Source organism: Drosophila suzukii, chromosome 2L (genome assembly GCF_043229965.1).
Source record: "Drosophila suzukii chromosome 2L, CBGP_Dsuzu_IsoJpt1.0, whole genome shotgun sequence".
Taxonomy (NCBI): domain Eukaryota; kingdom Metazoa; phylum Arthropoda; class Insecta; order Diptera; family Drosophilidae; genus Drosophila; species Drosophila suzukii.
In genome coordinates, this window is record NC_092080.1 from 7174297 (window position 1) to 7197602 (window position 23306).

General features: G+C 40.1%; 3 protein-coding genes and 1 long non-coding RNA gene across 9 annotated transcripts; all 4 read right to left on the bottom strand.

The window, feature by feature from the left end:
- Positions 1-3274: 3274 nt before the first annotated feature.
- Positions 3275-4136, bottom strand: LOC108021569 (uncharacterized). Its single transcript, XM_070994281.1, has 4 exons — positions 4019-4136; positions 3860-3966; positions 3779-3795; positions 3275-3723 (listed from the first exon to the last, which is right to left on the bottom strand). The coding sequence occupies exons 1-4, from the start codon at positions 4094-4096 to the stop codon at positions 3275-3277; spliced, it is 651 nt and encodes a 216-aa protein (XP_070850382.1). The 5' UTR covers positions 4097-4136.
- Positions 4137-5918: 1782 nt separating this feature from the next.
- LOC139352190 (basic proline-rich protein-like) lies at positions 5919-8211 on the bottom strand. Its single transcript, XM_070996646.1, has 5 exons — positions 8208-8211; positions 7529-8071; positions 6212-7467; positions 6014-6153; positions 5919-5955 (listed from the first exon to the last, which is right to left on the bottom strand). The coding sequence occupies exons 1-5, from the start codon at positions 8209-8211 to the stop codon at positions 5919-5921; spliced, it is 1980 nt and encodes a 659-aa protein (XP_070852747.1).
- A 604-nt stretch (positions 8212-8815) lies between these two features.
- Positions 8816-17779, bottom strand: LOC136116474 (basic proline-rich protein-like). 5 transcript variants are annotated; one of them, XM_070995162.1, is made up of 10 exons: positions 13116-13212; positions 12949-13055; positions 12868-12884; positions 12120-12812; positions 10733-12058; positions 9993-10030; positions 9853-9938; positions 9767-9795; positions 9207-9704; positions 8816-9101 (listed from the first exon to the last, which is right to left on the bottom strand). In XM_070995162.1, the coding sequence occupies exons 1-10, from the start codon at positions 13191-13193 to the stop codon at positions 8911-8913; spliced, it is 3063 nt and encodes a 1020-aa protein (XP_070851263.1). In that variant the 5' UTR covers positions 13194-13212; the 3' UTR covers positions 8816-8910. The 5 variants fall into 5 exon arrangements, with proteins under 5 accessions (XP_070851263.1, XP_065725038.2, XP_070851261.1 ...); XM_065868966.2 differs by lacking the exons at positions 12949-13055; positions 13116-13212 and adding exons at positions 17497-17603; positions 17664-17779 and having other exon boundaries at positions 8816-9704; XM_070995160.1 differs by having other exon boundaries at positions 8816-9704; positions 12949-13046; positions 13116-13211.
- A 727-nt stretch (positions 17780-18506) lies between these two features.
- LOC108011969 (uncharacterized) lies at positions 18507-19506 on the bottom strand. Of its 2 annotated transcripts, none has more exons than XR_010655427.2 (4): positions 19397-19506; positions 19240-19340; positions 19161-19186; positions 18507-19108 (listed from the first exon to the last, which is right to left on the bottom strand). It is a non-coding gene; the product is annotated as an uncharacterized lncRNA (long non-coding RNA). The 2 variants fall into 2 exon arrangements; XR_001767552.4 differs by having other exon boundaries at positions 18577-19108; positions 19170-19186.
- Positions 19507-23306: the final 3800 nt, after the last annotated feature.

Genomic DNA, 23306 nt, shown 5'->3' on the forward strand with positions numbered 1-23306 from the left:
CATCGTCATCATCGACAGCGCCTCTGACCCGACCGATCTGGGTTCTGACCAAAAAATAAAAGATCCAAAATAAACTCGGGCGCTGAGTTGGCGAATTCTGGCTTCCACTCGAGTGTCTCTTTCACCGCGGCACTCGATCGAATCGAATTGCGATCTGACCGGCATTGCAGCATAAATATCCTTTAAGTGCCGGTTATCCGGTATCATCATTAACCGGAGGCAAACGCCCGCTTTCACGCTGCCTTGCAGTTGCGAATAATTTATAAGGCTTTGCGTTGGGGGTTTGCTTTTCGGCATAATTTACAAAACGCAACCAGAACCAGGGACAAGTTATTCCTCCAGCTCCTCGATCATATTTCTTTGTGTGGAATGTCGTCGCTGCCCTCTTCTTTATTCCCGGACTTGGATTGCTTTCGAAATTGATATGCCCGAGGGCCCAGTGTCGTCCATCCAAACGCCCAAAAAATATAAATTAATAAAAGCAGCGCGTTGAAAAATTGCGTGCAGTTTGAAATTATGCAACATGTGGCACTTACATGCATACTAAAAAAGGAGATAAATAAATTATGCGAGAACACAAATTGGTATGGAATAATAACGATTGCGATTTAGGAACTGTCGCTGACCTACTATGACAGGCATAAATCTGCCAAAAACCCATTAAAAATGATAGATTTAGGAACTGTCCCAGGCTTATTTAACATAAGTGTATATCTTGCTACACATATCCAAGTCGCCAAATAGCTAATAGCTTGTTTCATTTGGCTTCCCCACATAAATAACTTTTACTCTTATGCAAACCTTAAACACATGCAAATGTAGGCAGCTTTAGAAATTTGTTTCTTTTCGCAACATTAGCATAATTTATAAAAGCCACAAACTTGGCCCAGACTCATTAGTTAACAGCACAACTTAATCATAGAAAGCATCGGCGAAATGCAAATGCAGCTCACGTCTAATTGTTGCAATGTTGTAATGGCCAGAAAAAGAACAATGAAAAGATGGAAGATTTCAACATGGTCATTATGCTTTCAGCAGGCGAAATTCCAGAATTTACCCATCTTTTACCCCCCATGGTGGGCGTGGCTGAGTGACAAACACGCAGTATCTTTTATACATAGATGCGATGCAGATCATTGAACCAGACTGGCAAACAATCCAAAAGACCGAGGATGCCAAACTGTAACCCAAGTTAGAAAGGTTGAATGGCATGCCATTCACTTGCTTTTTCTGCTTTTCGCCCGGTGGCAGTTGCCCGTCAGAGTCACTCAGTCAGTCACTCATAAATTTGCATAAGAACTGAATTGCATTGCATTATCTAAGCGGCAGTTGTTGCAGTTGCAGTTGCAGCATTCAGCATGCAGCATGCAGTTTTTCAGCTGCAGTTGTTGCCGCACTTATCTCGGCGGTAGAAACAATCACGGAAAAGGCAAAGATTTTAATTATTGTGTGTGACGGCGACGACGACTCCAGCTGGGAAGAAGTCGGAGAAAGATGTCGAGTGAGAATAAGAGAGAGAGCCTAGAATTGCCCATGCACTGCGAGAAAAAAACCTAAGCGAAGAAAAAAAATTAGATAAAAAATGAATCCATTAATCCAATTTCGCGATATGTATCTACAAAGAAGCAGCAAAGAAAAAAAGATAGAAAAAAATTAATTTCGCGATATGTATCTACAAATCAAATAAAAAGAGTAAGTAAAAAAATTAAAATAAATTTTGTAATAAATAAAAATACTATACAGTTTCTGGAAATATATCCCCACTATTTATTTTCGTTTGGTTAGTCATTTGATAGTCTCTTTAATGTTGTAAACTAATACCCTATTACGGAAATACATAGTACTGATAAAGAAAGAGGTTTTCCAATATGTAGGTATACAATATCTCTTATAGTAATAGATATATATCACTTAACTGAGTAATATTCCTAAAAAATATGATTTAAAAAATGTAAAACGAAACTCAAACTCTTTATAAACTTAAGATACTAAGACAGCTTTTTTCAGTGCGGTCTGGCAGACATCTGTCTTCGAATTCTCAGACTGACTCGGAGTCTGCACTATGTCTTTGCCTGATGTGCTGCATTTGATAACTGCCAGCAATGAAGTCTTAGACCCTTAGATAATGAAAAGGAAGCCAGTCTTGAGTCTGGTGCACTGTAATTCAAATTAGTACCAGGCCGGCACGAAGAAAAAAAAAAAGCCCAGAAAAACAAAGAATAAGGAAGGAGAAGAACGGTCGGGAAGACTCGTCTTCGGCTACCGGAGAATCGGCCCCTGCAGTGCCAACTGGCAACATCTTCTTCCTCAATGACATTAATTCATTTCGTATGCAAAGCAATCAGTGAACTCTTCTCCTCCAGAACCCGCTCGTCGGCTTGGCAATTAGAAAAGAGTTGGAAAATTGTATGCGGCTCGGCTCCAGCTCGGACTTGGACTTGGATTTAGATTTGGACTTGGTCTCGAAGTCTGGCGGAGTCGGTTGGAGTCTGTTGGAGTCTGTTGGAGTCTGGCTGGGGTCTGACTTTTCCGGCTGGCACTGCGCACTGATTTGCATTGCACGATTCTCAACTTAATTTAACATAAAGTAAACAAGCGCAGTTAACAAGCCAAATACAAGCCATGAGCGTGCGGGTGCCGGCTATCCAGCTCTCCAGCCATCCAGCTCTGAGGTCCAGACTCAGACCCTCCATCTGCATCTCCCAATCCCAGTGCCAATCCCTCAGCCTGCCAAGGGCCCAAGACCATCCATGTATGCCCTCCCATTCTCCTCTTCTGGGGCTGCTGTCGTGTGACGTGTTGTGAAAATTCTAAAATATTTCGCCCCCGCCGGCCCAGCTTTCTCACAAGTCAACGCCAAACGCGAGACACTTTAAAAGTGCACTGTGGTCTTGGGGTGCTCAAAAAAGGAATCATAGTAAAATAATAAAAAACGAAATAAATCATTTCTCGAGAACATTTATGGAAAACTCTCTCTTAGCTCTCTGTTTTTAAATACAATTAACTTAAATATTTATAATATTTATATAAATATCTAATGACATATTATGCTTGGTTTAGTAAGAATCATTTTCTTTTTTAATATTTCTTTATAGTTTTAAGGAAGTATTTTAAAGTGCTTGCATATTTTCAACTGTACATGACAACGTATATCTTAAATTAAAAAAAAATAAAATTAATTAATTACATTATAATTGTTGAGACATTTTATTAAAGGCGACAACTTCAAGTATATGTTTAGAAAATGGATTTAACCTTTTTAACCTTTTATATTTCAATGCTTTCCATTGGGACATAAAGAATGTACTTCAATTTCAACGAGTTCGTATCCTGGTGGCAATTCGAACTCTGGAATTACTACGCGATGTCCGTCTTGTAGCTCACAAGGATTCTTTGTGGTCTTAGCCGGTGTAGGACGTTTAGTTGGACGGGGACGAGGAGGAGGAGGAGGGGGAGGAGGAGCAGGACGAGGAGGAGGAGGAGGAGGAGGAGCAGGACGAGGACGGGAAGGAGGACGTATCGGCACCGCAGGTCGATCAGGTATGTAGGCAAAATGAGAATGTGGGTTATACGAGCGGATCGTTTGAAAATGATGATAAATTTCATTTGGACAATCGGTTTTCAGCAGTTGCTCCAAAAGTTTGAACTGCTCTTTTGTGCTCTGTAGTATAAAAGACCCATAAGCCTGTTTGTTCAAGCTTTGACTTACAGTTTTGGCCGACTCTGTAAAAAAAGCGAGTTACTTGTATATATAAAACAATATATTTACCAAGGTCACCTTCTACTTGAATCGAGCTTTAAAGTTAAAATAGTTAAACCATTACTAATATAGGCGATTGAAGAAATTTAAAAAACAAACCCATTGGTACATGACTGCTGATAAATGAAGAGGGACATGTGCTTGGCTTCTAGTTTTAATAACTGAATGTCGATTTGATTAAAGAACTTCGTAAATAACTTATTATCCTTAAAAAGATAAAGGTTAAAAAAGTATATATTTCTTAAAAACTTTTCTTACCTCGGACTCATAGTTATTAAGACAGCGCCCTCGTGGCACTAAATAGAATAATATTACAATATAGTACCATTTGCACATTTCGTGCAGTTTCTGGAAATTCGGTAAGCTAACTGAGCCAAAAAATACTGCCTAATATGTTTTTCTTGAAATCGTATTTTCTCTGGTTTAATAGTGAAACAAAATTGATTTTCCGTATCTAACAAATAATTAATTTGCCTACTGAAAGATAATTATGTTATGGATCCGGAAAGATTTTCCGATGCATATTTTATCCTATTAGCTATTTATCTTGGAAAATGTTTTCTAATGGTACTCAAGTTCTAAAACTATTTCGAAATTCAGTACAGTGGCTTGCAGCCATAAGTAAGTACACTATTTTGATGTAAGAATAGAGTTGATATTTTGAAATACTTGTATAAAAATATTAAAAACAAGGAAGAACGCTATAGTCGAGTACCTCGACTATCAGATACCCGTTACTCAAAGGGAAATGGAGATATGCAAGCAGCAAAGCGAGATTAAAATGCGCCACCTACCGGCGGTAGACAGATTTAAGCGTTATGGGCGTTAGAGTGGGCGTGGAAAATTTATTTTTGGATCAATCGATAGGTATTGACGACACCAATACATTTCAGTTAAAATTTCTTATCTAGCATGCAAATTGTGGGCGTCACAGGTTTTCGCGGTTTGTGGGCGTTTTAGTGGGCGTGGTAAACTTTTTTTAGGTCAATCGATAGGTATTGTTGAGAACAATACATTTCAGTTAAAATTTTCTATCTAGCATCAAAACTGTAGGAGTTAAAGTTTTGGGCGGTTTGTGGGCGTTAGAGTGGGCGTGGCAGTCTACTGAAACAAACTTGCGCTGCGTAAGAAGCTCAGGAATCTGCACGCCAAATCTCAATAGCCTAGCTCTCATAGTTTCCGAGATCTCAGCGTTCATCCGGACAGACAGACGGACAGACGGACAGACGGACAGACGGACAGACGGACAGACGGACAGACGGACAGACGGACAGACGGACATGGCTAGATCGACTCGGCTAGTGATCCTGATCAAGAATATATATACTTTATGGGGTCGGAAACGCTTCCTTCTGCCTGTTACATACTTTCCGACGAATCTAGTATACCCTTTTACTCTACGAGTAACGGGTATAACAAGTCGTATTCCATTTATTGTATTTTATTTTTTCGCCTTCACCCGAAGGTATATTTATTTTGTAGCTGGTATAGCTTTGTATAGCTTTCTCTCGTGAATTAATTAATAATGGTGTTCTACGTATAAAATTATACAACATTTTTTCGCATTGTTGGTATTGACGAAAACTTGAAGACTTTACGCTGGTTTTTATTTATTATTTAAGATTTACCAGAAAATACTTGAACTATGTTAAGATTCTTCAGCCCAGAGAGATCTATACCTGATGGCATGGAATTTGGAGGAGGAATCAGGGGTCCTGGTGGTGCGAGTTTCCATGGAGGTGGATTTGGGGGGATACCTGATTCAATGGGTGGACCCCAAAATGGAGGTGGCGGTAGTCTTGGATGTGGAGTTGGGGGGAAAACTAATTCAAAGGGTGGATGCCAAAAGGGAGGTGCAGGTTGCCCTAGGAGTGGATTTGGGAGTATAACTGGTTTAAAGGGTGGACGCAAAAATGGAGGTACAGGTTGTCCTGGAGGTGGATTTGGGGGGATATCTGATCCACAGGGTGGACGCGGAACTGCAGGTGCAGGTTGTCCTGGAGGTGGATTTGGGGGGATAACTGATCCACAGGGTGGACGTGGAACTGGAGGTGCAGGTTGTCCTGGAGGGGGATTTGGGGGGATATCGGGTTCAAAGGGTGGAGGCCAAAATGGAGGTGTAGGTTGGCCTGGAGGTGGATTTGGGGGGATAACTAATTCAAAGGGTGGATGCCAAAAGGGAGGTGCAGGTTGTCCTAGGAGTGGATTTGGGAGTATAACTGGTTTAAAGGGTGGACGCAAAAATGGAGGTACAGGTTGTCCTGGAGGTGGATTTGGGGGGATAACTGATCCACAGGGTGGACGCGGAACTGCAGGTGCAGGTTGTCCTGGAGGTGGATTTGGGGGGATAACTGATCCACAGGGTGGACGCGGAACTGGAGGTGATGGGTGTCCTGGAGGTGGATTTGGGGGGATATCTGGTTCAAAGGGTGGATGCCAAAATGGAGGTACCGGTAGTCTTGAAGGCGGGTATGGGGGGATAACTAATTCAAAGGGTGGATGCCAAAAGGAAGGAGCAGGTTGTCCAAGGAGTGGATTTGGGGGGATAACTGATCCACAGGGTGGACGCAAAAATGGAGGTACAGGTTGTCCTGGAGGCGGATTTGGGGGGATATCTGGTTTAAAGGGTGGACGCCAAAATGGAGGTACAGGTAGTCTTGGAGGTGGATTTGGGGGGATAACTGATCCACTGGGTGGACGCGGAACTGGAGGTGCAGGCTGTCCTGGAGGTGGATTTGGGGGGATAAATGGTTCAAAGGGTGGACCCCAAAATGGAGGTTCAGGTTGGCCTGGAGGTGGATTTGGGGGGATAAATGGTTCAAAGGGTGGACCCAAAAAGGGAGGTTCAGGTTGTCCTGGAGGTAAATTGGTAGGTATCACTAATCCTGGAGGTGCAGGTAATCCTGGAATTGAAGGTGGGGCAGGAAGAGTTCCAAGTGTAAGCCAATCTGGAGGATTAGGTCGTCCTGGAAGTGGATTGGTAGGTATCACTAATCCTGGAGGTGCAGGCAATCCTGGAATTGAAGGTGGGGCAGGAAGAGTTCCAAGTGTAAGCCAATCTGGAGGATCAGGTTGTCCTTGAAGTGAATTGGTAGGTATCACTAATCCTGGAGGTGCAGGTAATCCTGGAATTGAAGGTGGGGCAGGAAGAGTTCCAAGTGTAAGCCAATCTGGAGGTTCAGGTTGTCCTGGAGGTAAATTGGTAGGTATCACTGATCCTGGTGGTGCAGGCCATTCTGAAATTGGTGGTGAGGGAAGAAGAGTTCCAGGTGGATGCCAAACTGGAGGTTCAGGTTGTCCTGGAAGTGGATTTGGGGGTATCACTGATCCAGGGGGTGAAGGCCATACTGATTTTAAAGGTGGGGAAGGAAAAGTTCCAGGTGGATGCCAAACTATAGGTGCAGGTGGTCCTGGAGGTAATACTGGTGGTGCAGGCCATCCTTGATTTGGTGGTGAGGGAAACAGATTTCCAGGTGGCTTTAGATGTTTTCCTACTCTGTCAAGCCATCCTGCACTTGGGGAGAACAGATTTCCAGGTAGACCCCAAACTGACTGAGAATTCCCAGCAATACTCTTTGGCATGGTTGGATATGTTCCATTGGTTGGTAAAGGAACTATGATGTTTGTTTGGCTACCAATTGTGCAATTCATCATCAAAGTATTTTGCCCATTTCCAGTCGTATAATATTGATTTAAGGGAATGCAATCTGGAAAGAAAATTTTAGATTTGAAGTTTGGTTTTGGGATTTGGTATTAGATTTGGATTACGTGTAGGGTTTAGGGCACTGTTGGTAGTCTGTATCATCCGATCATAGTCTTCTAGGAGTTTTTCATTATATCCCATTTTTAACTTCTCCTCTGCGAAGGTTGGATATATTCTATTGGTTGGTAAACGATCTGTAACCCGTCTGGGACGCTTAGCTGAATGACGATGATTTGGCGGTGGCGGTGGTGGTGGCGGTGGTGGAGGTGGAGGCGGTGGCGGTGGCGGTGACGGTGGCGGTGGAGGTGGTGGTGGTGGTGGACGGGGACGGGGACGGGGACGAGGAGGAGGGGGAGGAGGAGGAGGAGGGGGAGGACGAGGAGGAGGAGGAGGAGGACGAGGGGGAGGAGGAGGAGGACGGAAAGGTATATAGGCAAAATGAGCATGTGAGCTATATGAGCGGATCATTTGGAAACGATGATACATTTCATTCGGACAGTCGGTTTCCAGCATTTGCTTCAAAAGCATGAACTGCTTTTTTGTGCTCTGCAGTAGAGAAGATCCATCATCCTGATTATTCAAGCTCTGAGTTACAGTTTTGGCCGAGTCTGTGGAAAAAGCGAGTTACTTGTATATATAAAACAATATATTTACCAAGGTCACCTTCTACTTGAACGGAACTTTAAATTTAAAATTGTTTAACAATTAGTAAACGAAGCAATCAAAGAAATTAATAAAACAAACCCATTGGTACATGACTGCTGATGAATGAAGAGGGATTTTTGGTGTGCTTCTAGTTCTAGTACCAACAAGTCGATTTGTTTGAAGAACTTTGTAAATAACTGCTTCTCCTTAGAAAGATATGTTTAAGAAACCTTATTGTATAGATTGTAGTCTAAATGTAAATTTACCAATGAATCATTGTTTTTAAGACCGTGTCCAAGGGGCACTAAATAAAATAATATTACGATGAAGTGCCATTTGCACATTTCGTGCAGTTTCTGTAAGTTCGCTTAGCTAACTGACTAAAACACTAGCTTAATATGTTTTGCTTAAAAATTCAATTTCTCTGGTTTAATTCTGAAACAAAACGGATTTTCCAAATAAAACTTTTGAGTAATTTTTTTTTCTGAAAACCAAACACATTATAATATCTAAGTGGCAATAATGAAGCCATTTCGAAATTGGTAAGTAACTAGGCTTTTTACTACTGACAATGTTTTTTAATGGTATTAAAATTTGTACGGCTGGACAAAATTCTTTTCAAACATAAATAAATAAGTATCTTCTTGATGTAAGAATAGAATTTATATTTTTAAATACTTGTATGTAAATATTAATAAGAAATAAAAATATTACCAAAATCGTTTCCTTTATTGTTACAAACATTTTAATGGTTTTTTCTTAGTATTATAGGATATAGGGCTTTACTTAATCTTTCGATTTTTTACTTGGATCCCTTACTTTCGTTCTTATTAAGTTGTACTATATTTATATTAAGATTCAGAAAGCCAGTGGGATTCCATCCTTCTTTTGAAGGATTCCCAACTGGTTGTGGTCCTTGAGGTGGTCTCCATTCTGGTGGTGCTGGTGGTGGTACTCCTGGAGGGGATATTGGCGGTCCTGGTGGATATACAACTGGTGCTGGTGGGCCTTGTGTTGGTCCTTGAGGTGGACTCCATACTATTTGTGGTGGTGGTGGTACTCCTGGAGGGGATATTGGCGGTCCTGGTGGATATACACCTGGTGCTGGTGGGCCTTGTGTTGGTCCTTGAGGTGGACTCCAGCATGGTGGGCCATATGTAGGACTTTGAGGTGGACTCCAGCATGTTGTTGCTGGTGGTGGTACTCCTGGAGGGGAAATTGGTGGTCCTGGTGGATTTCCAACTGGTGCTAGTGGGCCATATGTTGGTCCTTGAGGTGGACTCCATTCTGTTTGTTCAGGTACTTCTGGAAAGGGAATTGGCGGTCCTGGTGGTTGTACTTCGGGTGTACCCCAATACACCGGGTATGGATAAGGGTACCATACATATTGTAGACATGTTGAATAGGCAGGAGCAGGTGGGGTACATTCCACAGGTATATAAGCAAAATGTCCAGTTCGATAATATGACGATCCCATACTATTGCCATTATTATTTAAACCGGCTTTACAGCTAGCTTCAAAGATTTGCTTTAATAACTTGAAGTACTTTTGTGCATTTTGCAGTAGTAAAGAGCCATTAGTCTGAAAATTAGAGCCTTGACTCCGAAAAGTCTGTATAAAATATCGACATTACTCTAAATGAATGTTGTGTGCTTACCAACTCCTTCACCTTGTAGTTGAAGAAAGCTAAAATATCACAGAGAAATGAAAAAGATCAGCGATTGCATGCACTTTTCAACAAACCTTTCGTTACATGACTGCTGAGAAATCCCTAAGGATTTTTGGTAAGTTTCAATTCGCAGAAGTATGTCTTCCATTTCTTTAAGCACCTATAAAAGGCTATAATTAGTAACATGTGTATAATTGATGTGAGCCGGACTTACTGAAGAAAATTCATTTATATTGCCGTGGTTATGTGGCACTAGAAGAAAAAAAACTATTATCAACCGATTCCATATGAACATTTCTCGTAATCTATGAAATGCCAAACGTTAAAATGAACCAAAAAATTATATTATACTAGGCTGTTATTTAAACCAACATTTTGTTTAAATGTTAATTCATTATTAACGTCTAACAATGACGTTTAGACACAGTTCACATTTATAATCGCTGCAAATGAAAATTAATTTTACGTACTAAGAAAGCGTACGTAACGATAATAAACTATAGGGATACGCAAATATTATTTCATTAAGTATACAAAATTTTGGATATTATTACTCCTTTAAATGTATTGTATGTACATTGTACAATATTCAAATGCTCCGAGCTTCCTCTTTGATTTTCATTTGAATAAAATGGTTTTGAATCAGTACTACTTATGTGAGGTAATACTATTATGGTTCTCTTGTATTAATATTTGGTAAAAAATTCAATTTGGACAAAGATTCTTACAGTTTTTTGTCCCAGCACTAACACAAAAATAGTTTTTGTTATTAAATGCGAGAAAATGTCACAATTTAAAATTTGGAACTCCATTAATAATCAAAACAATGGTCAAACTAATACTATTGAAAACGTATTTTTCTTAAAGACTCTAGGTCGACTTTTTTTTACTATTTAAGACTTACCGGGATATACTTGATCTACGTTAAGATTCTTAAACCTAGACAGATCTAACCTGATGGTATGGAATTTTTAATTCCGGGTGGGCGCAATCCTGATCCAGTTGGTGCGGGTAGTCCTGGAAGTAGATTTGGGGGTATCATTGGACCTGGTCGTGCTGGCAATCCTGGAACTGAAGGTGGGGAAGGAAGAATTCCAGGTGGATGCCAAACTGAAGGATAAGGTTGTCCTGGATGTGGATTTGGGGGTATCTCTGATTCTGGCGTTTCCAGAAGATAAAGACTTCCAGATGGATGCCAAACTAGAGGTTCTGGCTGTCCTGGAGATGAATTCGGCTGTTTCACTGATCCTGGAGGTGCTGGTAATCCTGGAATTGAAGGTGGGGCAGGAAGAGTTCCAAGTGTAAGCCAATCTGGAGGATTAGGTTGTCCTGGAAGTGGATTGGTAGGCATCACTAATCCTGGAGGTGCAGGTAATCCTGGAATTGAAGGTGGGGCAGGAAGAGTTCCAAGTGTAAGCCAATCTGGAGGATCAGGTTGTCCTGGAAGTGGATTGGTAGGCATCACTAATCCTGGAGGTGCAGGTAATCCTGGAATTGAAGGTGGGGCAGGAAGAGTTCCAAGTGTAAGCCAATCTGGAGGATCAGGTTGTCCTGGAAGTGGATTGGTAGGCATCACTAATCCTGGAGGTGCAGGTAATCCTGGAATTGAAGGTGGGGCAGGAAGAGTTCCAAGTGTAAGCCAATCTGGAGGTGCAGGATGTCTTGGAAGTGGATTTGGGGGTATCACTGATCCAGGGGGTGGAGGCCATCCTGAATTTGAAGGTGGGGAAGCGATAGTTCTAGGTGGATACCAAACTGGAGGTGCAGGTCCTCCTGGGAGTGATCCTGATGGTGCAGGCAATCCATGAATTGAGGGTAAGAGAAACAGACTTCCAGGTGGAATTAGATCTTTCACTTCTGTGACAGGCCATTTTGAAACTTGGGGAAACAGATTTCCAGGTGGACCCCAAACTGGCGGTGCGGGATGTCCTGTAAGTTGATATGGGGAAAATAATGGCAATGCTGGAACTTGGTTTGGCGCAATCAAAAGTGGTCCATCAATGGGTTTCCATGGTGGATACCATGGACTTTGGATATGACACGGATATCCTTTATTTGGATTTGTGAGACTATCTGGAGCTATGTGTTTTGGAAATGGATAGACACACGGATTGAGGACTGGCATCTGCCCATGTCCAGCAATGCTCTTTGGGATGGTTGGATATGTTCCATTGGTTGGTAAAGGAACTATGATGTTCGTTTGGTTACCAATAGTGCAATTCAGCATCAAAGTAATTTTCCCATTTCCTGTGGTATAATATTGATTTAAAGGAGTGCAAGCTGAAAAGAAAATGTTAGATTTGTAGTTTGGATTTGGGATTTGGTATAAGATTTGGATTACGTGTGGGGTGTAGGACACGGTTGGTAGTCTGTATCATCCTATAATATCCTTCAAGTAGATTTTGACTATATTGCATTTTCATCTCCTCCTTGGTTGGTAAACCATCTGTAATCCGTCTGGGACGTCTACCTGTTAGACGAGGAGTTGGTGGAGGTGGTGGGGGAGGTGGAGTTGGAGGTGGTGGAGGAGGCGGTGGCGGAGGCGGTGGAGGTGGTGGTGGTGGTGGAGGTGGACGGGGTCGAGGAGGAGGAGGACGAGGAGGAGGAGGCGGAGGAGGAGGAGGAGGAGGAGGTGGAGGAGGAGGAGGAGGAGGAGGAGGAGGAGGAGGTGGAGGGTAATAAGGAGGGTAATAAGAAGGGTAATTATAGCATGGTCTAACAGGACATGGATTATAAGTTAGATAGGGAAGAAAGGAATAACGATCTGGTGGATAGGTAATGGGACGTCTTCTTCTTCTAAATATGCCTAAACCAACATAGCGGCCAGAACCGAGATAGCGGCCATAACCGGCAAAGCGGCCAAAACCGCCAAGGCGGCTAAGGGTGCGGGTCATTTGGAAATGATGATACATTTCATTCGGACAGTCGGTTTCCAGCATTTGCTTCAAAAGCATGAACTGCTTTTTTGTGCTCTGCAGTAGAGAAGATCCATCATCCTGATTATTCAAGCTCTGAGTTACAGTTTTGGCCGAGTCTGTGGAAAAAGCGAGTTACTTGTATATATAAAACAATATATTTACCAAGGTCACCTTCTACTTGAACCGAACTTTAAATTTAAAATTGTTTAACAATTAGTAAACGAAGCAATCAAAGAAATTAATAAAACAAACCCATTGGTACATGACTGCTGATGAATGAAGAGGGATTTTTGGTGTGCTTCTAGTTCTAGTACCAACAAGTCGATTTGTTTGAAGAACTTTGTAAATAACTGCTTCTCCTTAGAAAGATATGTTTAAGAAACCTTATTGTATAGATTGTAGTCTAAATGTAAATTTACCAATGAATCATTGTTTTTAAGACCGTGTCCAAGGGGCACTAAATAAAATAATATTACGATGAAGTGCCATTTGCACATTTCGTGCAGTTTCTGTAAGTTCGCTTAGCTAACTGACTAAAACACTAGCTTAATATGTTTTGCTTTAAAATTCAATTTCTCTGGTTTAATTCTGAAACAAAATGGATTTTCCAAATAAAACTTTTGAGTAATGTTTTTTCTGAAAACCAAACACATTATAATATCTAAGTGGCAATAATGAAGCCACTTCGAAATTGGTAAATAACTAGGCTTTTTACTACTGACAATGTTTTTTAATGATATTAAAATTTGTACGGCTTGACAAAATTCTTTTCAAACATAAATAAATAAGTATCTTCTTGATGTAAGAATAGAATTTATATTTTTAAATACTTGTATGTAAATATTAATAAGAAATAAAAATATTACCAAAATCGTTTCCTTTATTGTTACAAACATTTTAATGGCTTTTTCTTAGTATTATAGGATATAGGGCTTTACTTAATCTTTCGATTTTTTACTTGGATCCCTTACTTTCGTTCTTATTAAGTTGTACTATATTTATATTAAGATTCAGAAAGCCAGTGGGATTCCACCCTTCTTTTGAAGGATTCCCAACTGGTTGTGGTCCTTGAGGTGGTCTCCATTCTGTTGGTGCTGGTGGTGGTACTTTTGGAGGGGGAATTGGCGGCCCTGGTGGATATACAACTGGTGCTGGTGGGCCTTGTGTTGGTCCTTGAGGTGGACTCCAGCATGGTGCTGGTGGTGGTGGGCCATATGTTGGACCTTGAGGTGGACTCCAGCATGTTGTTGCTGGTGGTGGTACTCCTGGAGGGGAAATTGGTGGTCCTGGTGGATTTCCAACTGGTGGGCCATATGTTGGTCCTTGAGGTGGACTCCATTCTGTTTGTTCAGGTACTTCTGGAAAGGAAATTGGCGGTCCTGGATATCCAACTGGTGGTTGTACTTCGGGTGTACCCCAATACACCGGGTATGGATAAGGGTACCATACATATTGTAGACATGTTGAATAGGCAGGAGCAGGTGGGGTACATTGCACAGGTATATAAGCAAAATGTCCAGTTCGATAATATGACGATTCCATACTATTGCCATTATTATTTAAACCGGCTCTACAGCTAGCTTCAAAAATTTGCTTTAATAACTTGAAGTACTTTTGTGCATTTTGCAGTAGTAAAGAGCCATTAGTCTGAAAATTAGAGCCTTGACTCCGAAAAGTCTGTATAAAATATCGACATTACTCTAAATGAATGTTGTGTGCTTACCAACTCCTTCACCTTGTAGTTGAAGAAAGCTAAAATATCACAGAGAAATGAAAAAGATCAGCGATTGCATGCACTTTTCAACAAACCTTTCGTTACATGACTGCTGAGAAATCCCTAAGGATTTTTGGTAAGTTTCAATTCGCAGAAGTATGTCTTCCATTTCTTTAAGCACCTATAAAAGGCTATAATTAGTAACATGTGTATAATTGATGTGAGCCGGACTTACTGAAGAAAATTCATTTATATTGCCGTGGTTATGTGGCACTAGAAGAAAAAAAACTATTATCAACCGATTCCATATGAACATTTCTCGTAATCTATGAAATGCCAAACGTTAAAATGAACCAAAAAATTATATTATACTAGGCTGTTATTTAAACCAACATTTTGTTTAAATGTTAATTCATTATTAACGTCTAACAATGACGTTTAGACACAGTTCACATTTATAATCGCTGCAAATGAAAATTAATTTTACGTACTAAGAAAGCGTACGTAACGATAATAAACTATAGGGATACGCAAATATTATTTCATTAAGTATACAAAATTTTGGATATTATTACTCCTTTAAATGTATTGTATGTACATTGTACAATATTCAAATGCTCCGAGCTTCCTCTTTGATTTTCATTTGAATAAAATGGTTTTGAATCAGTACTACTTATGTGAGGTAATACTATTATGGTTCTCTTGTATTAATATTTGGTAAAAAATTCAATTTGGACAAAGATTCTTACAGTTTTTTGTCCCAGCACTAACACAAAAATAGTTTTTGTTATTAAATGCGAGAAAATGTCACAATTTAAAATTTGGAACTCCATTAATAATCAAAACAATGGTCAAACTAATACTATTGAAAACGTATTTTTCTTAAAGACTCTAGGTCGACTTTTTTTTACTATTTAAGACTTACCGGGATATACTTGATCTACGTTAAGATTCTTAAACCTAGACAGATCTAACCTGATGGTATGGAATTTTTAATTCCGGGTGGGCGCAATCCTGATCCAGTTGGTGCGGGTAGTCCTGGAAGTAGATTTGGGGGTATCATTGGTCCTGGTCGTGCTGGCAATCCTGGAATTGAAGGTGGGGAAGGAAGAATTCCTGGTGGATGCCAAACTGAAGGATAAGGTTGTCCTGGATGTGGATTTGGGGGTATCTCTGATTCTGAAGAATAAAGACTTCCAGATGGATGCCAAACTAGAGGTTCTGGCTGTCCTGGAGATGAATTCGGCTGGTTCACTGATCCTGGAGGTGCTGGTAATCCTGGAACTGAAGGTGGGGCAGGAAGAGTTCCAAGTGTAAGCCAATCTGGAGGATCAGGTTGTCCTGGAAGTGGATTGGAAGGTATCACTAATCCTGGAGGTGCAGGCAATCCTGGAACTGAAGGTGGGGCAGGAAGAGTTCCAAGTGTAAGCCAATCTGGAGGATCAGGTTGTCCTGGAAGTGGATTGGTAGGTATCACTAATCCTGGAGGTGCAGGCAATCCTGCAATTGAAGGTGGGGCAGGAAAAGTTCCAAGTGTAAGCCAATCTGGAGGTTTAGGCTGTCCTGGAAGTGGATTTGGGGGTATCACTGATAAAGGGGGTGGAGGCCATCCTGAATTTGAAGGTGGGGAAGCGATAGTTCTAGGTGGATTCCAAACTGGAGGTGCAGGTCCTCCTGGGAGTGATCCTGATGGTGCAGGCAATCCATGAATTGAGGGTAAGAGAAACAGACTTCCAGGTGGAATTAGATCTTTCACTTCTGTGACAGGCCATTTTGAAACTTGGGGAAACAGATTTCCAGGTGGACCCCAAACTGGCGGTGCGGGATGTCCTGTAAGTTGATATGGGGAAAATAATGGCAATGCTGGAACTTGGTTTGGCGCAATCAAAAGTGGTCCATCAATGGGTTTCCATGGTGGATACCATGGACTTTGGATATGACACGGATATCCTTTATTTGGATTTGTGAGACTATCTGGAGCTATGTATTTTGGAAATGGATAGACACACGGATTGAGGACTGGCATCTGCCCATGTCCAGCAATGCTCTTTGGGATGGTTGGATATGTTCCATTGGTTGGTAAAGGAACTATGATGTTTGTTTGGTTACCAATAGTGCAATTCAGCATTAAAGTAATTTTCCCATTTCCTGTCGTATAATATTGATTTAAAGGAGTGCAAGCTGAAAAGAAAATGTTAGATTTGTAGTTTGGTTTTGGGATTTGGTATAAGATTTGGATTACGTGTGGGGTGTAGGACACGGTTGGTAGTCTGTATCATCCTATAATATCCTTCAAGTAGATTTTGACTATATTGCATTTTCATCTCCTCCTTGGTTGGTAAACCATCTGTAATCCGTCTGGGACGTCTACCTGTTAGACGAGGAGTTGGTGGAGGTGGTGGGGGAGGTGGAGTTGGAGGTGGTGGAGGAGGCGGTGGCGGAGGCGGTGGAGGTGGTGGTGGTGGTGGAGGTGGACGGGGTCGAGAAGGAGGAGGACGAGGAGGAGGAGGAGGAGGAGGAGGAGGAGGAGGAGGAGGAGGAGGAGGAGGTGGAGGAGGAGGTGGAGGAGGAGGTGGAGGGTAATAAGGAGGGTAATAAGGAGGGTAAAAGGAAGGGTAATGATAACATGGTCTAACAGGACATGGATTATAAGGTAGATAGGAAATAAAGGAATAAGGAGAAGGTGTATTGGTAATGGGACGTCTTCTTCTTCTAAATATGCCTAAACCAACATAGCGGCCAGAACCGAGATAGCGGCCATAACCGGCAAAGCGGCCAAAACCGCCAAGGCGGCTAAGGGTGCGGGTCATTTGGAAATGATGATACATTTCATTCGGACAGTCGGTTTCCAGCATTTGCTTCAAAAGCATGAACTGCTTTTTTGTGCTCTGCAGTAGAGAAGATCCATCATCCTGATTATTCAAGCTCTGAGTTACAGTTTTGGCCGAGTCTGTGGAAAAAGCGAGTTACTTGTATATATAAAACAATATATTTACCAAGGTCACCTTCTACTTGAATCGAACTTTAAATTTAGAATAGTTAAAAAATTAGTAAACGAAGCGATCAAAGAAATTAATAAAACAAACCCATTGGCACATGACTGCTGATGAATGAAGAGGGATTTTTGGTGTGCTTCTAGTTCTAGTACCAACAAGTCGATTTGTTCGAAGAACTTCGTAAATAACTGCTTCTCCTTAAAAAGATATGTTTAAGAAACCTTGTTGTATAGATTGAAATCTAAATGTAAATTTACCAATGAATCATTGTTTTTAAGACCGTGTCCACGGGGCACTAAATAAAATAATATTACGATGAAGTGCCATTTGCACATTTCGTGCAGTTTCTGTAAGTTCGCTTAGCTAACTGACTAAAACACTAGCTTAATATGTTTTGCTTAAAAATTCAATTTCTCTGGTTTAATTCTGAAACAAAACGGATTTTCCAAATAAAACTTTTGAGTAATTTTTTTTTCTGAAAACCAAACACATTATAATATCTAAGTGGCAATAATGAAGCCATTTCGAAATTGGTAAGTAACTAGGCTTCTTACTACTGACAATGTTTTTTAATGATATTTAAATTTGCAAAGCTTGACAAAATTCTCTACCGTTCTTTATATTTATATTTTAAAATACTATAAATACAAATATTAATAAGAAATAAAAATATTCCCCAAATCTTTTATTTTATTGTTACAAACGTTTTAATGGTTTTTTGTTAGTATTATAGGATACATTTTTCTATTGATCAGAATTTTAAAGCACAATGAAATGCGATTCAATAGATTTCACTTTTAAATTGTAGGCCATTTTCTCAGTTTATCATAAATCTATTAACACTATTGTCAATGATCAAATGTCAAAAAAATTAGTTCTACCAGCGCAAGACAAACAATAAAGTTTTCCGACTTGTCCCAATCGGATATCTTGCATTTCCTTAGGTCACGGGCTGCTGCGTAACAAAAATTTGGTGGGACGAACTTTAAATATCTCTAAGCTAGTAGCGTCGTTTAAGTAGCTCGTAGAACGGTCGAAAACAGTTCAGTTTAACAATAATAACAAGAAATGACTGCCTGGTTTTTATTTAATATAAACTGTTTTTATAAATTATGGGGAAACTCATGGAGGTCTTACGACAAAATTGTTAGGTTTCAACAAGGATAATGTATACTAATTTTCTATACTAATTTTCTATAAAAATTAAAAATGCCGATTTTCAGAAAACCGATATTGCATTTTTTTTTATGTTTGGACTATAAGTTGAATGGGAATAATTTGTATCTGAAAGGTTGGTAAAATAATAATTAACGACTAATTTTTTTACACCATGTAATTTAAAGTTATACATAAACCTTTTCTTATTTTTTTTTTAAATCCTAGGTATATAAATGGAACAATTTCGTGATAGAAATATGAAATCGTTTTGAGACCATAAAGAAAATCTCTATACGTTTCACAAGGAATCACTCATATTTATATCCTCCTCTGGAAGAAAAGGCCAATCATAAGGTCATTCATTTAAAAAGGTGACTTCTAGCGTTTGGCTTGGTATTTTATTTTAGCGATGATGAACTGGGTTTGGTGGAGCATTTCGTGCTAAAAAGTTCTTTCATTATCTTAATTTTTTCTTGTGCTTCCTTCAGTAATGTATATCCATTTTCCTGCAAGTTCGAGCCTTTACTTACATTATCGCCAGAGGCTGCCAACATGTATATAAAAATATTATTTTTAATAAGACGATATATATTTACCAACCAGACCTTTTGTTTGAAGCAAGCTTTAAATATACTAATTAATTTGATAGTCGAAAAAAAAATATTGTTATCAAACCTTTTGTTACAATTATTTTCATGATTGGGAATATTTCTTTGATTTTGTTCTAGATCCAGGAAAACCTTGTCCATTTCTTCAAAAACTTTCGATGCCAAAAACTTTGGAGAGCTTTCAAATAATTTACGGTCTTTCAGTGGATTTAAATTAAACTCACAGTGGAAACTTTATTTCCTATAGCTTGCCCAGGTGGTACTAAAAAAAGTATTATAATAATTTGGTTCCACTTCTCCATTTTGTAATCCGTTTTCTACTGCAAGAACTGAAATGATACGAAAAAGTACATTTTATTTGGATCTTGGTAAGAATTGGCATTTAACCGATAGATTAGTGGAACGAATGGATTACAGAATATTATCTAAAGCTCTGAAGATTGAGTTTAGACAGTGTTGAGTATAAGGAGTGTACTTTAAGAAAATGTGAAAGATATCGATTTTAAAAGTAAGCAGTAATGCACCCAAAAAAGATGATTATTTATATGCTGCAATATAAATATTTTGATATAAAAACGATGCTAATTTAAAATATTTTTCCTACTCATATTGGTTCTAGCTTCGTATTTCTTATGCATTTCTAATATCAACCATTTTTATATCAGTTACTCGTAAAGTATTGACACTGAGATCTTGGATGCTATAAAAGCTAGAATATTGGGATTAGGCATGCAGATTCTCGAGATTCTTGCGCAGCTCAAGGTTATTTTAACGTTTATTTAAAATATATATATGTTTTGTTTTTAATCATTATTATTTATTTATTTAAACCTGAATGGTATAGTAATTTCTGAACCACTGTGCAACAATTTTGCAAAGCTGGAGCACCGTGAAGAGTTTATTAAAAGCCACGACAACAGCGACTATTCCCTGCACAAAATCCTTTGTAAGGTAATTGCTCATTTGAGTTATAAACACGCACACATGCGCTGTTGGGCCGCCAGAAGGCCAGAACACCAGAGCACCAGAACCCCCTGGATTCCCCAGATCTCCCCCAGATCCGCAGATGGCTATCGAGGCTGCCCAGAAAGGGCTGGGCCGTGGATGGTGAATGGTGGATTGTGGCCAACGTCCCCGCTTTGCATGTCTAACAATTGTTCTTCTAATTGCGTTTATGGCCAGGCGAGAGAACTGGCCAAGGCCCCCGGTGCCTTGTAAACGCAATCGGACAAGATAATCTCGGCATCGCAGCGTGCGCAATGATTTGCCGGGGCCCCAAAAAGGGCTTACCCCATGGTCATGGTCGCTCCCCATCCTCACCAGCTTCCTCCAGTCTTCCCCAGCAAACTCCCACTGCCTCCTGCCTATGTATATATATGCAACATGGCATGTGGCTCGCATTTGGTTGCAACAAATTGCCGCAACGCATCTGCCAGACACTGAATTGAGTTGAGTCCCTCAAATTGGCACTGGCATTGGGGGAGAAATGCGTTACATATCGCATTTATGGGCTGCTTATTAAGTGGTGCAACAAATTGACAGCTCCAAAGAGCCTCTAGAGCTCCAGAGTTTCAACATCAATTACCCTTGGCGATTCGCAGAAGAAACCGAATGGCGATAGCCAACCAACACTTCATTAAAAGTAAATAAGGTGTCCATGAGATTTTGTGATAAGTCGGCGATCGAGGGTGTTGTTTTGCCCATAGAATAGCTGTCAGAGTCGAGAGTTGATCAAAGTTCAGCGTATAAGGGCTAGGCCCTTTGGGTTCTGGACTTTAGTCGGGAAACCATATAATTGTTAGTTAATGATTGGGAAAAGATTAAGCCTTCAAGAGCAACAGTATTCTATTTTACAGATTAAATCCAATAAAATAACATTGTGAAAAAAACAAAAAATAAATAAAATCGATCAAAATTTAATAATTATTATAATATTTTTTAAATATACATAAAACTATCAAAAACCCTCAACATATCGATATTTTTTTAAACACAAAATACATAAAAATGTATTTCATCATTTTTATACAGATTTTATATTACAAAATATTTCCTAGCCTGGTTTCAAGAACTTGATTTTCGGATTCATGTGCCCTGATATGTAGAAGTAGCGCAATATCATCTGATGCTCACCTATGAAAGCCCTCGACAGTTCCTAAGCCCGTGGTAAAGGCAGCAAATAGTTCGTGCAATTGCCAGTTATGGCCGAGAGTGCAGAAATACAAAAAGAAGGCTCGCGTCAAATGCTGCAGTGCAGAAAGACAAGGCGAATAGCCTCCAGATGTGGACCGCAGGTTACAATAACAATCTGAAAGGAAGGGATGGGGAATGGGCATGTGTTTGTGGCAAAATTGAAGCCCAGCTCGTTCTCTAATGATAACTGCTGGAACTTTAAAGGCGCGAGATTGCGGAAATTTCGCGACTGCCTGCGGATGGCTCTGCGGCTCAGGAACTTCGCAACGACAACGACGACAAGTGTCAAGTAAAGCTTAGATAAATTTCAAAAAGGGCAACAACATGGGCCGGTCCGTGAGGAGGAAGCAGGCGACGATTGCTGGCCAGCTGGCAAGGAACATTTACACGATAAGAAATTTTACTAAGAACTTTTAAACTTTCTAATCTATTGACAACAAATGTTATTGCTATAGGTAAAACCCTTTAAAACCCTATGTTTTTCAAACATTCCATTCCATTTCCATTTTCCGAAATACTCGTATTACCATTACATATTTAAATATTCAATGTCAGTTATGGTCATATCTCACTTGCTTAAATTTCTACTAAGCGACTATAAAAAGTCGTGCCGTCTTGAAGACATTTTATTAACTTATATAAAGATATATAGATATAAAGATATAAACCTGTCAAATATCTGCCTTTAGAAAATATGTAAGTATTTGTTAGATTATAATCTATATATAAATATATTTATATTAAAGTTATATATTAATTAACCCCAATTGAAGCTGTTTTATTTATCCTGAATTATTAATGTTAAACATAAGCAAATACTTAGATAGAAAGAGTCATTTAAGTTTGAAAATATTGCATTAGACTTATGAGTAAGAGAAGGGTTTTCTCCGAAAATTGTATAAGAGAAATAATTCTTGATGAGGCATTGAGTTGTTGCTTATTTCTTTGGTAAATATTTTTCCGAGTGTTGGGTTGAAGTGTCTTGGAATGAAATGAAATGGCCGGAGACGAGGCCAGGCCTCACCTTGCCATGCCGCACAAGTAGCCAGCAGGCAGGCGGAGCTGCATCCTCTGGGCCTGATCTTCAACCCAGTCCCCAGTCTGTAGTCCCCATCCCGATCCCCATCCGCATCCCCATCACCATTCCCATTCCCATCCTCAAACCTCCTTCAAATCGACTGAGTGGCATGCCATGACTGCCTCCGCTTCCTGCTTGTTCTGCTCGTATTTGAACTTCCAGACACGCTTTTGGCCCTTAACATTTTTGACCGTCATTTTGCCGATATAAATTCTTCAGCATCTGCTGATGTGGATGTGGATGGGGTCGGGGATGCTGATGTTCTTTTCTTTCACTCTGGTGAAGAGGGAAACCGCTTCGGGTTGCACTTTCTTCGTCGTGCCAGCAAAAGTGTAGATCAGCGCGAAATCTAATTTATGCAATGTACAAGAACATACAACACGATGTTGCACGATGATGAAAATGCGGCAGCCAGCCAGCAATATTTTTTATTAAAAAAGAAAAAAAAATGATAAAAGAAAAAAAAAGGAGAACCAAGAGCAGCGGCAAGACAATCGAGCAACGACAACAACGACGCATGTTTTATGACTCTCATTGTCATTTATGCAAATTAGGAGTATCTTCTGCAGGAGCAACAAAGAGCCGAAGAGCCACAAAAGCCGATCCATGGCCACTTCTGCTTAGAAGAAGCGGCGCAAATTTCCCACCAAACCCAGCCTTGTGGTTGCCTCGTGGCCTGAACTTTTTGTGTCATGGCCTAGGAGGCAGCAGGATCCCTAAAAGCCCCCCCCCCCCATTCCATGAGCGCCCGATGATTATGAGCAACATGTTTTATGATATCTGGCGGTGATTTATTATCATTTGATTTAAAAAGCAGTGGACAGGACACACATCAATACATGTGGCTGGTCATAGTCTCGTGG

Bases quoted from the DNA above. Each gene is read 5' to 3' on its own strand.
- LOC108021569 (XM_070994281.1), bottom strand. From the start codon at position 4,096: ATGTGCAAATGGTACTATATTGTAATATTATTCTATTTAGTGCCACGA. The intron at 3,967-4,018 runs GTAAGAAAAGTT...TATCTTTTTAAG, and splicing joins TTAATAACTATGAGTCCGAG to GATAATAAGTTATTTACGAA.
- LOC139352190 (XM_070996646.1), bottom strand. The intron at 7,468-7,528 runs GTAATCCAAATC...TTTTCTTTCCAG, and splicing joins CAGTGCCCTAAACCCTACAC to ATTGCATTCCCTTAAATCAA. The intron at 5,956-6,013 runs GTACCTCCATTT...ATCCACTCCTAG, and splicing joins ATCCACCTCCAGGACAACCT to GACAACCTGCACCTCCCTTT.
- LOC136116474 (XM_065868966.2), bottom strand. From the start codon at position 17,741: ATGTGCAAATGGCACTTCATCGTAATATTATTTTATTTAGTGCCCCGT. The intron at 9,939-9,992 runs GTAAGTCCGGCT...AGCCTTTTATAG, and splicing joins ATATAAATGAATTTTCTTCA to GTGCTTAAAGAAATGGAAGA. The intron at 9,796-9,852 runs GTTTGTTGAAAA...GTGATATTTTAG, and splicing joins CAGCAGTCATGTAACGAAAG to CTTTCTTCAACTACAAGGTG.